Genomic DNA, 12,543 nt, shown 5'->3' with positions numbered 1-12,543 from the left:
TAAACTCTGCTGTACTTACCCAAAGTGACATTATAAACCAGTTATAAACAATCTAAGGTTTCACATCTTTTTCTCATTTAAGAGCGGAATAATTTTTAGCATAGCTATGGTACGGCTATGATAACATAACAACAGCGCAAGATCTTACGGAACAGAAAGATGATGCATGTTTTGCAAAATCGTTTCAGCTGCACTCATTCCCTCCTCCACACTTGTTCCCACAGTACTCACGTGTCCAGGTCTGGCAGGATCCCGCGTGACGTGGGACCGGGGGTGCCAGATGCCAAGCGTCCTCACTGCATCCCTTGGGTTCCTTCTCAGTGGCACCTACGCCTCTTTGTGCAGGTCTTTTGCCATCTTCAGGACCTAATACTATGCCTTGAAACCTTGTTTACTTCAGCTCCTGAGTACCCCATGATAGCTGGTTGCCCCAGCTAGGCTCCCTGTTTCCTCATTTTGGGTTTCTTTATGCCTACAGCCTGCCTTCCTGCAGGAACTGGAGGTGGTGCACAGGGGACGTGCTGCAACCTCACTATCATCTTGTTATAGGAACACAGCTTTTGTCTCAAGGAGTCATCTGCACGGGGGCTTTATCAGCATGCAGGGCTCCTTCTGATGGGCCATCCCTTGTCAGGGTGCAGGATGCAGGGCTTGTCACAAACGCCACCTTTGTCAATGTTTATCCAGCTTTACTGCACTCAGTCACATCCTTGGTTATCAGCACAGACCATGCTTTGAGCCCTTGCTCTGTTGCTTCATCCAGCCCTGTTATATACACTTTTGTTCATGCGTCATTCAGGACAGTTAATATCCTGCTTCTTCACCTGCATGCCGTGCCTGGATCTGTGCTTCCCAGACCTTCACTGTGGCAGCAAAAAGGTCTGCTCGTCTTGGCTAGGTTGCAGGTGACCCCAATAACAGCACAAGAGGAAAGGAGGCAGATTTTCAGGTGGTGGGTCCAGGCCGTGCTCCTGCACACAGCTCTGTACTCCAGCACACAGCGCCCAGGGCAGCACCAGGGCACAAGCAACCTGCGGCATGGTGCGGGGTGAGACCGCTGCCACCGATGCAGCCCTGAGCTGGTGGTGTTCTGTCACTAGGCTAACACGGCAGGGCTGGCACAAACATCAGCTTCTCCTAGACAGTTCCTGGTCAGCCAGGGTAGCTGCAGTTAACCCATAGCAGGACCGCAGGACACACAAGGAGGCCTTTGTGCACAGACATTTTCCCATGCTCATGTCACAGCCTTCTCTCAGCAGACGGACGCCGCACAAGGCCAGGGCTGTCTCACTGCTTTCCACTGCTCCCAGGCTCACCTTGACTCTGTGGCTTTCACACATGACTCCAGCTTTCAGCAGTCCTGCCTGCTCAGAACATGAGGGGAGCTAACACCAAACAGATAATGCTGGAGCCAACCACCATACTTGGCTTTTCTGTACACTGTATGTCAGCCTTTCCCTAATACCAAGCCATAATACTTGAATTTGTCTCAGTGCTTCCCATGCACGTATCACAGCACTATTTGTCCCATTTGTCCAGATGGGGAAAAAGCACAGGAGAGCAGCAGAAAGCCACCCTGATGCTCTGTCCTCCAACCACCTCCATCCACTTGCCAGGGAAGCTCTCACAGCACACTCCTTCCCACCCAGGCAGAGTTCCCAGGGTATAAGGCAGGAGCAGCACACGCTTCATCTACACCTACTCTTGAACTCGTCTTCCACTGTTTTGGTGTGTTCTCTCTTGTTTTCTACCACACTAATAGCAACTTGGGGATTATTGGCCTAGTAAAGTACACACAAATGACTCATGCTACAAAATTTAATGTTCCAGCAGAGCTACATACAAGTGTGGGAAAAGGAAAGATGTCATTTGGGTTAGAAGAAACATGATGAAGAGAAACAGAGGCAGCAGAGCCCCATAGCTGGAAAGAATGCATTCCTCTGGTCTCCTCCCCAGTCTGGCTTCAGGGATGGAGGCAGGAGAAGCCAGGAGAGTGAAAGAGTTATTTACTACTTCATAAAGGAGTTATGGACTACCTAACAGCAGTCCTACTGTGTTATATGTAATCTCTATGAAATGCTAATAAACCTAAAGACTAGCTGCTACACCCACAACAAGAGTTCCTGAGATGCGGTTTGCAGCATATTACAATGTACATTCATGGTTGCAGTTTCCTGAGAGGTAAATGGGTAGAAAGGCTCTCTAAGATCACTATTTACAGAAGCTATCTATTCCCAGCAAGGCTGACGGGATCCAGTTTGCAATCTCACAGCCACCAAGTGGCCACAACACAAAAAGGTCCTTAAATTGGGAGAGAAATTACTAGTCTCTGAAGCAGAGACACACTTTGTAACCTAAAAAGCAACTGCAAAATTACTGCCTTTAACAAGGAGTTCATAGCATGGGGCCAGGTTCTGTTGTAAAAAACCCTATTTTTATGATGAAGTACAAAGGCTTAGTTTCACAATTGGCATAACTCACCCGCGCGCTCTGTCACAAAAAGGGACTATCCTGCCTGTGTTCTGCCAGTGTTATATCTTCCACGTGTACAAGTACAGACTCTTTTTAAATTTTCTACCAAGCTACCCTTCAGACAGGCCATGTTCTCCGGTGAGGCTGACACAGCCACAAGCGTGCTAACGGCATCACGGAGCAGCATGGGAAAGGAGCAGGGGACTGAGTGCCCTGCTCAGTGGGCAGGGCAGACAGCTTAACCCCATTCCCCGCGTTAAACCACATGCTTTTCTCTTCTTTAAACTGTTAATTCATTTCAAAATAAGGCCTTACTTCTCTCTAATGACAGAAGAAGTCTTAAACAACACTGCTGGAACTTCTTTTTTTGTCTTATGACTTCTACTACTTCCAGTATTTCCAACTCTGCAAATGAGAACTTGATCGCTTGCTTTACTAAATTAAAGTTCTTTTCAGCTTAGGCTGGTTTCATGTTTACTGCAGTCTCGGACAAAACTAACAACCAGTAAGCTTCCTATACTATTTCAGGAAAGCAAGACTAAACAGCTGGAGATCAACCTACTGGGTGCATTCAACTCAAGGCAAAATTGCATCTCTGCAATGTGATCCCTACACAGCTGCTGCAGCCAGCAGTTAAGGGCTGATTTTGGCCAAGAGCAGATGTCCTCCACGGAAAGAGCTGCCCCGTGCCATTTGTGCAAAGAGTAGATAAGAGGAAGGGAAGATTTCCATCCAAGGAACAAATGCCACTTTCTTATCTGCTCCCACTTCCAATCCATGCTCCATACAGGAGCTCTGACCTTGCTTCCACCATGTGCCCGCCCTCTGGGCTTTGGCATGTGCACCGTGGACTTCTTCATCTATCAGCTGGGCTGCAGAAGCTCACATTTCTCCCCATCCCTCAATTTTGGAGGAGCCTTCCTCTTCTTGCCGAAGCCCAGGGAGGAGAGAGCAGAGGCTGCTGACACCCCCACCCCAGCTGCAGCTTCACCGCTGGTTAATGTATAGAAACCACAACGGCCATAACATCAGTTTGTCACTCCGCTGTCTTGGGAGCCCTCTGAGCACAGCGTGAAAATGGTGTGAACTTAGGGGCAGAAGTGGTTTCGATGTCCTCAGCTGCTGAGTCACCTTTTCCAGGCAGCATGCAAAGCTCACAGGCCAGTTACGATTTGAGCTCTAGCTGAGAAGCTGCAGAGAGTGAGAAACCAGACAACTCCCATTCTTCTGTAAAAACAGGTTGATTTTCCTCTTCACTCTCTTCCCTGAGGAGGATCCAGCACTCACCACCCTGCACAAGCAGGAAGGAGGCTCTCAGGAGGACCAGAAAAAAAAAAAAGGAGAAAACATAAACTGAGCTAAGAGCTATTAACTTCTATTTGTGCAAATTATAAATGCTTGATCAAAGGTGCAAGTCTCAGCCTGTGAACCACTAAGGCACTGTGTAAGGGTAATTTTGTTGGGGCAGCAGGGACGTAGCATGCAGCTAGATGAAAGTCACAAGCAGCACAGGACAGCACAGGCTGTTAGGCACACATCTCCTACCACAGACTTATTCACTATCTACAAAATATGTTGACATTACAAGGGGAATGTGAAGGCAGACAGCAAAGCAGCATTGCAGATGCTCCCTGGAAGCTCTTCCCAAGAGAAAGAGCCCAAAAAGGGTTCATGCAAGAGCTATAGCAGGTGGAAGATGAGGCATCTGCAGCTTTGCTGGGACTGGCCGAGCACTGACTGCAGTGACCAGCTCTCACCCTTGAACACGGGAGCAGCAGCTCACAGCCAGCACGACACAAGGGACAGAGGGATGGCAGAGCAGGGAGATGGGGCCCATGGAGAAGGATGGGGGGAGTGGGTGCACAGGAGGACATGAGCGGCTGAATTTGCACAGCACGCACTTAGCCAACTTTGTTCCTTTCCATCTGGTCTCACACTTTTTCCCTTAACTCATTTCTTAATTTGTACTGCTAATGCAGCACTGTTTCAGAGCACAGGGCTGGTTTTGTGTCACACCCGGTCTTACAGTGGAGCCCTCACAATAGCTTTGATCCGAGTGACTTTCACCCTTGCCTCCTCCTCCTCTTTCACTTGAGCTGGCGTTAGCATTCAAGTTAGAGAAGCTGAGAGTTATTTCAGGGAAAAATAAAAAATAAAAATCAAGGCTAGGGACAAGGACAGGTCCCTTTTCTATCTCAGCAGCATAGACTTATGTCAAACTACACTGATAGCAGAAGTGCAGCCTTGGGCTCTGCTCTTCCCCACACAAGCATACTGGAAGTGCCTGCCGTAAAACTTTATCTCTGCTCAGGAAAGAGAAGTTTCCACCAAGCTGAGAGAGAAAGCCAGTGCTCACATCCACCTGACAAAAATATATGAAAGTACAATTTAAGAAGTATTCTTATCTAACTTGTCTTTCACAAAATCAGCTGAAGTGTTTCTCTTGTGAACATAATACAGAATTTTACAATTTAAGTTTGATTGGTCTCAAGCAACACCAATCCCTTGCGGACTAGCTCCTCAACCAGTGTCAATTCAGCATCATCCAGCTCACCCCCAGGTTCAGCCTAAACACTTCTGCCTTAATCACATCTTAACCCCCAAAACAAATCATTTCCAAGCTGAGAACCTGACTCCTGTCTCAACCCACTTCAAATCAGATCCAGCTTCATGGTAAACGGTCGGTGAGCACCGGACGATTTGGGTTAGTAAAAACAGGGGTGTTAACTGCAAAATCAGGCTTGCTAGTTGCTCTCAAACCAAACTGTGCTAAAGATGCAAAGATTTCTTGGGAAAAGAAGGAATGTGACCAGGCATAGTATTTTTGCACCATATATTAAGCCAATTAAACAACCTAGGAAAGTCCAAAAACTATCAATTAAAGCTCTTGTAACCTTTCCCTTTTCAGGTGTCCAGTCTGAAATTTATTCTTTCTCCTTCAGAAATTCCTTAAGCATTTCCTACGTGTTTCTGGTAAAAATACAATTGGAGAAGCAAACACAGGTTTGCATGGTCACAATAAGTTTGCATAGAGAACAACTTTTTCCTTCTACCATGCAATGCAGCCATGCATACAAGACCATAAATAAACTGAGTTAGGGCTGTCACACACACACACATAAGCATACCCATACACCTCTGCAGATTTCTCCCAAACAAAACTTCCAGGAAATCTTTCTAGCCTATTCAGTATTTGAATATCCAACTTTCTCCCAAAGTTGCATGAGCTGTGCTTTACTAGCTGGCTTGAAGCCTATTATTTGCTCTTTATGTTTCCCAACCACTCTTGGCTTAGACTTTCCTCTGACTTAATTGGTATTTATACTGGTCCTCCTAGCACGGACAAGCCCCATCTGTAAATCAGCAATGATTTTTTTTAAATATTTTTTTTTAGATTATTGAAAGTATCTAACCCTATCAGGCCTCTTGCAGAATACCTTTGCAAACACAGCTGTTGAATCATGATTTCCCTTGGTAAATATTTTTGAGGTCTGTCATTTAACCAGGTCTTAATCCATTAATTCATTCTTTGCTGAAGACTCATAAGGAGACTTTCATAATCAGAATAAAGTCAGAAATGTATCTATTGCTATGGAGAAGTTGAAGCATGGGAGGTTTGTATTTACTATCTGCAACCATGTTTGCCGTCTCTATAATAAAATAAGAGCAAATACTTCACTGGAAAATAGCTCAGAAAGAACCATTTGCCTTCCCAGTCCTACACTCATAACCCGCTCCGTGGCCATCAAATGCCAGCCAGGGAGATTTCTTCTTCCAGTTCCTCTTTTGTGGGGTGGTTCCCAAACTATCAGTGAACTCGGGCTTTAGGAGTTTCTTAACTTACAGCATAGATGTATTCACCATGCACTTGATTTTTAGGAGTATTTTTTCCAAAACTTTTGTAGGCCTCCAGCCTCAATTGAAAGAAATCCAGAAGATGTTAATAGGGATAACATAAGACAAAACACAGACTGTTTTTTTTCAAATGAGAATTATGTCAGTCTTGTTTAACATCTATTTTGTAAGTCAGCTGACTTTGTAAAGTAAACAAACAAAAACTTTCAAGAAACCAAGGTCTCTGGAGTACTTGGGTACTTGAAAGTTACTTGGAGTGCTTTATCCCTTATAAAAGCATTCCCCAGCCACAGAGTTCCAAAGAAAAGGTAATATAATCCTTAAAGTTCTTGATGCAGGCTCTAGTAGTTGGGACTATCTCCATTCTAGGACACAGATTAATAACCTCGCTTGAGTGGACCACATGAACTCACAGGTTTGTTTCCATCTGGGATAAGTAGTTTCCTTCTTGGTGCTTTACTTCCCATTTTTCATTTTGCCTGTACTGTCCATTTCCACAATAATGTTATTCTGAAAGCTACTCTGGCAAGTCTCATCCTCTACTAAAACAAAAGAATATAATCAAACTACCTATTAAGACTTATCAGTGGGGAGACTTCCCCAATAACTTACAACTGATATCAGGCTAAATTGGTAACAGTTACCTGGGATATTGGTTCAACATCCTCCTCCTCATTCCTGTTGTCTGTGATTTCCCTAGTGCTCTCTTGCATTTAATCTCAAATTTTTATGAACCTTTATCCCCCCCAATCTTAAATGAACAAAACAGGCTACTTAGTTATACTACACAAAACATCCATTCATATCAGAATTCATCTACCACCCCAAACCCAAATTTTGAAAAGTACTTAACCACCACCATTGTGGGTTTTTCTGTATCATTAAAATCTTATGTTCTCCACCTACGTAATGACTATGCAGTTGCTAGATGTACATTAGTTTGTTCCTAAGACACACAGAATGCCTCCTTTGAATTGTGCTTGGTCCTGCTGATTTTATTTAAAGAAAATAAAGATGTCAGGAGAAAATTATAATTTTCCACAATTCACAGCTTGTATGTGGTATCAGATGTTCTCTATTTCCTCTTTCTCCACTTCCTTTGCATTTACTTGTTTTAACTTTTATTTGCCACCTTCACTGCCCTCAGAGAACTAGCAAAACTCATGCTTATTCTTGTTTTTGGAGTACCAGCTGGTGTGTATTCTTTGAATTTGCAATCTTCATTCACATTCCTTTACATTTTTTCCCCCTCAGATTGTGCTTTTTACTGCTCCATGCTGGAACGATCACTGGTCCGTAGAGAATGGTTCTCTGACAGCAGCAATTAATTCAACACGTACATGGAACTCCAAAACAGAGTTACTGCTTCTAGTTCAGTTCAGTACCTTTTATGTTAAATTCTACATCTTTTACAAGAGTGCACAAGAAGGCATTCACACTGATCACAGATATCATCTGTTGCTCTGTAGCAACCCAAAGATAATTTCTCCCTTGGCCTGTTAGCCTATTGATCCAAATTTCAAGGCAGAGCTGACAGTACCAGTGCTAAAAACGCAGCTCTCCTTCAGCTGAGGTGCAGCATTGCAAGCCTATTGCAGTCCCTGCGGACAAAACTTGCAGGGGAACACGTCTGTCTCACGCTGAGACACCCCCTCGTAGTAATACCTTTTTGATGAAAGGATATGCTCTCAGTGGGCTTGTGCTTCATTTCAAGGTGGAAACTTTCCTCCTGGCTGACAGATACTGGCTGCCTTGGACTCCCCTGCGCTGAGACTATTGACTGCTGCCTCTGGGAAACACAGCTCAAAAGGCCTTTTTAAAAATGGTGCCTCCTGCTTTCTTCTCCCATGAATTTCTGCTATTCACTACAACAATTTCCACTAAGCCTTTACAAGCACACTGACATTTTCTGCACATCAGCCCACTGACACCATCACCACCTTTTCCAGAACCAGCTCAAGCACTAGTTGTCAGTTTCCTTCTCACCAAAACTCCCAGTTTTTAAATGCAGGCTCATTCAGTTGTCTTTGCTGTATCAGTTACCGTCTAAGTTTCTTCCCTGTGATTCCTCACCTCACTGGAAAAGGCATCTCCGTTCATGCATTACATTTCCTTTCTGGAATGAAACTTTCTAAAGACTGGTTTCAAAGCTATTATCATCTCCCTTCTCAGCAGAGGCAAATTGTTTCTGAATATTTCCATGTTCACTCATGACTGCACAAATTAATGAGGTAACCCCCCACTTCTGCCAGTCTTTGCTTTAAATTTTGATTTAGGTCAGACCGAGAAACTTCTTCCACTCAAACACCATTTATTACATTATATGATGTTAAAAACTTGGAGAGGTCTAGTTTTCCATTTTGTTTATTCTGAGGGGAAAAAAAAAGATCACTTTCTGATTCCCTGTTGTTGTAAGGCTGTTGTTCCCCGAAAGGCTATGCCTAGTACTGAATAAGAAACTATCAAAATAGTGAAAACTGTTAATCCCTAGGCTTCTCACTCAATTTAGTGGCTAAGTTTCTGCCCAGATCCTTTTCCAGTTTAGTGCTACTTGCCCGTTGCCTGCGATCCTGCTTTGTGTTTAAAAGCCCCACACAAAGCGCCCAGTACTGTCAGCAGTACAGAAAGACAGCCCGTGTTGCAGAAGTTGCTGTAAATAGTGTAAGCCGTCCAGACAGACAAAAGCAGACTCTAAACTGGAAAAATGTTTCTGCCAAATGTTAAGTGCGACTAGTGCTGCTATGCTTCACGTTACGTGCGCCGAGCAGGCTGATTATAAAATGCAAGCCCCGGGACAAGATAGATACCTTAAAAAAAAAAAAAAAAAAAAAGATAACTGTGCAATGAGCATCTTCAGCTAGCGCTGCCTGGCGCTGCAGTTAAGGCGAGAGGGCTCCCCGGGGGGAATCCTCCTCTTCCTTGCGCTCCGGAGCCGGTCCTGGCCCCGAGCTGAAGCCGGGAGAGCCCCCGGCAGGCAGCACAGCGCTTCTCCCCACCAGCAGCCATCACCTTCCCCCGAGCGTTTTTTTTTTTTTATTATTTTTTGCTTTTCCCCTCTCAGCGCGCTCCCAGCGCCGCCGGGCTCGGCAAGGGCGCTGCGGGCGGCTCCGGGCTGCAGGCGGGGAGCCCCCGCCGGCCCCGCCGCCTCTTCCCCCGCACGGCCAGGAAGGGAATCCCCCGCACTGACGCGGCCAAACTTCTGCAAACGCCAAGCACGGGGCGCTCGCTGCCGCCCGCTCGGCTGCGGAGCCGCAGCGCCGGGGGGAGCCGCCAGCCCCCGGCCGCCCCCGGCTTGCGACCACCACCACCACCACCACCAAGTCGGGGGGCAGCCGGCAGCGACCCTTCAGAGGCGGCCCAGCCGAGCGGGACTGCCAAGGCTGGAGGCCGGCTTGAGCTTGGGGAGGCTGCGGGGTGGGGGCACCCCCAGACCGGTCCCACTCCGCCCAGCCTTAGCCCCCCGCGGGCGCGGGGGGACGCGCTGCCGGGGATGCCGCAGCCGCTGCTCGCTCCCGGCCGGGGAAGGGGCAGGAGCTCCTCGGGAACGCGCACAGCCCCCCCCCCCCCCCGAGCCGCGGGATGCCGGCCCGGAGCCCCCTTCCCCCGCTCCCCCCCTCGCCGAGGGTCGCGGCCGCTCGCCAGCACGGGGGCGGCGGGGTCGGCCTTACCCTTCGGCTCGTCCATCGGGGCCGGTGGTCGCGCCCTCCTCCCTCGCTCTCCCCCCTCTTCCTCTTCCTCAGCCTCTGCCGGCTCTGAGCTGCCTCAGTGCGAGGTGCTCATGAAAATGGGCGCTCCAGTGGTCCATGGCAGTGGGAGGGGTTAGCTTAACTCTACGTGCCTCAATCTCTCCGACTCGCGGGCTGACCTCCCGCTCCCCTGAAAGGACTGATTACCTCCCAGCCGCCGCCGTAGCGGTGCCTCGGGCTCCCCCGCCGGGTCAGAGGGTCCCGCAGAGCCGGGGGGCGCGGGGGGCGGCCCGGTGCCTACCCGCGGGGGCGGCCGCCGCTTGCTCCGTTGGGGCTGCGCTCTGAAGAGGGGTCACATCGCTGGCTCCGAGGGCGAGATGTCATTGTGCCTGCAGAGGAAAGGCGATCTGTCGGCTTTTTTTTTTTAAGTCGTGTAACGCTGAGCAAGCTCCCTTTGCACCAGCGAGGTACGCGAAGAGAACTGTGCTGGGCGGAGAGAAACACCTTCATACCCGAGGTGCAGCTGGCAGGGGACAAAAAAGAGTTGCAGTAGTTTACAATAACAGCTAACGAGTCGCCTCCTATGCCTGCACCACAGGATGAGCTCGCACCCCTGGCTGCAGCTCCTGGGGAACTCCTGGAAGGTGCCAAGTTTTCGACTGCTTGCCAGGAAGGCTCCAAGGGACCCCTCCTCACCCCAGCACTGCACACCTCCCAGGTGGACTGCACCTCAGTGACAAACACAGGTCAGGGCTGGATGAGCCTCAGCAACTTTCCTCTACAGCCTCTCGTGCTCAGGCCCTTTCCACACATCCCCCCACTCCCTCCTCGGGTCTGCCAGCCTCCCACTCCAAGGGAAGCTGCCACCTACCCCAGCTCTTTCACTTCCTTTTCAAGGCAGTGCCCACCCACTCCCCATCCTCAGGGCTTTTCCCTGTCCCCACGTGTCTTTCCCTGCTGGTCACCCAGAGGGTGAAGTGACAAGCACAGGCTGCCACCAGCCACAGCAAGCTGCCCTGCTGGTACCAGAGCCTGCTCCTCGGAGGCATGGCTTTTACTGTCTTGCTTCTCCGCACCCGGGGGTGTCTCTCTGCAGCCCAACAAGGGGACACGCTGCCCTGCAGCAGGGAGCCATCCAGCTTTGTGCCCACCTCCGGTTTCCGCAGAATATGTCCAGAGGAGAGGAAGGAAGAGCAGGGCCCTGCAGGCCGGTGCTGGGTCCCGGAGAGCCACAGCTACACAGGGCTTCAAAGTCCTTCAAATCCTCCTGCCTTTGGGTAAACGCCTGACTGCAAGCTGCAAACTAACAAAAAGCAACAGCAGATCTTGCGTCATTTCCACTAAGAAACAAAATGAGAGAAAAAAAAGCAGCCCCGGAGATGGGCATTTATGTTCAGATAAGGTTCCAGACAGTGTGAGGAGGAAGCTTGAAAACAGAAATAAAAAAGAGGAAACTAGAGAGATCAGGATGTAGTTTCCACACATCTTAAACAAGGGCAAGAATACCAAAGCAAGAGATGAGTACTACTCTTCTGCTCCTAGGTCAAAACCAAGGATCCTGTGCAATTTTGGAAGAACAAAATATATCTTAGACATCCATCTCCCCTCTAACCACGGTAAGAGCTTAGTCTCAGTCACCTTCCTCCTTTAAGTTTACACAAGTGTATGTGTGTATGTCTAAAAACACACTACTTCATTCTTGAATTTGCTATATTGAAGATGAGGTGTGCTGCCTTTGAGACTCAAAAGGAGTAAGAGTGAGCCCTGGGACACATTAGCTCAATTTCCAGCAAACAGGAGACAGAAGGACTGAAGGCAATAAAGCTGGAATCTGGAGCTAAAATCTCACAGTTTGGGGCTGATGGAATGACAGAGCCATAAGAGAGGAGAGTCAAGGAGCCTGGGAACAGATCTTCAGGCATTAGAAACAAAAGTAGCTTGTTTCTACAGAAAGAATTGGTATGAAAACATCTAAAAGACTTTAAACAGAAACAGGCCATCCCATCACCACTCAGGAACAATACTGAAGTCATCCTGTCTGTGTTTGCTTAGGGGCATGGCCTGGGGGGTATGTATTTAGATGACGACATACCGCTCTCTGCATGTTTAAGACAGACTGTAGTGGAAGCTTCAAGAAAAACCGTGTGTGTAAGCACTGGCCCTAACAGAGATAGGCTGAATACCCCTTGGGCTTTCCCAGGTTTCCAGCCCTGTGTGCCAGTTCATCTCACTACCCACCAGCCAGAGCAGCAGCCCTGGGAAGGAGGGCAGCAGGTATGCAGCCCTCTACTCCCCACGTCTCTGTGCCAGGCAGATAAGCAGTAAAGGTCTCCAAGAACATGGTAAATTGCTGGCAGTACAGGGAGCAGAATTTCCTACAAAGGGAGGATGCTTGGAAAGGGAGGCTGAGAAGAGGGGATAGGCATTAGAAAGACAAATTATCCAAAAGCACTGCTGGTGCCAAGAGGCTTTTTTTCCCCCTCCAGCATTAGTCTCTTTGGCGCACACATCCCACATTGCAATCTCCCCA

At 48.2% G+C, this 12,543-nt stretch overlaps 1 protein-coding gene across 3 annotated transcripts in view; it reads right to left on the bottom strand.

The window, feature by feature from the left end:
* Window positions 1–11,316, bottom strand: part of ENTPD1 (ectonucleoside triphosphate diphosphohydrolase 1) — a 31,717-nt gene extending 20,401 nt beyond the window's left edge. The window contains exons 1-2 of one of the 3 annotated variants that reach the window (XM_080597036.1): window positions 11,165–11,316; window positions 10,221–10,402 (exon numbers count right to left, since the gene is read on the bottom strand). Coding sequence is in view for 1 of the 3 variants with exons in the window: in XM_080597035.1 (XP_080453161.1) it covers window positions 9,996–10,011 (16 nt within the window). In the remaining 2 variants the exon portion in view is untranslated. The other 2 variants (XM_080597038.1, XM_080597035.1) reach the window with 2 other exon arrangements.
* Between the last annotated feature and the right edge of the window lie 1,227 nt (window positions 11,317–12,543).

This window comes from Anser brachyrhynchus (assembly GCF_964034855.1).
Source record: "Anser brachyrhynchus genome assembly, chromosome: 6".
NCBI lineage: Eukaryota > Metazoa > Chordata > Aves > Anseriformes > Anatidae > Anser > Anser brachyrhynchus.
This window is presented reverse-complemented; position numbering and strand designations above follow the sequence as displayed.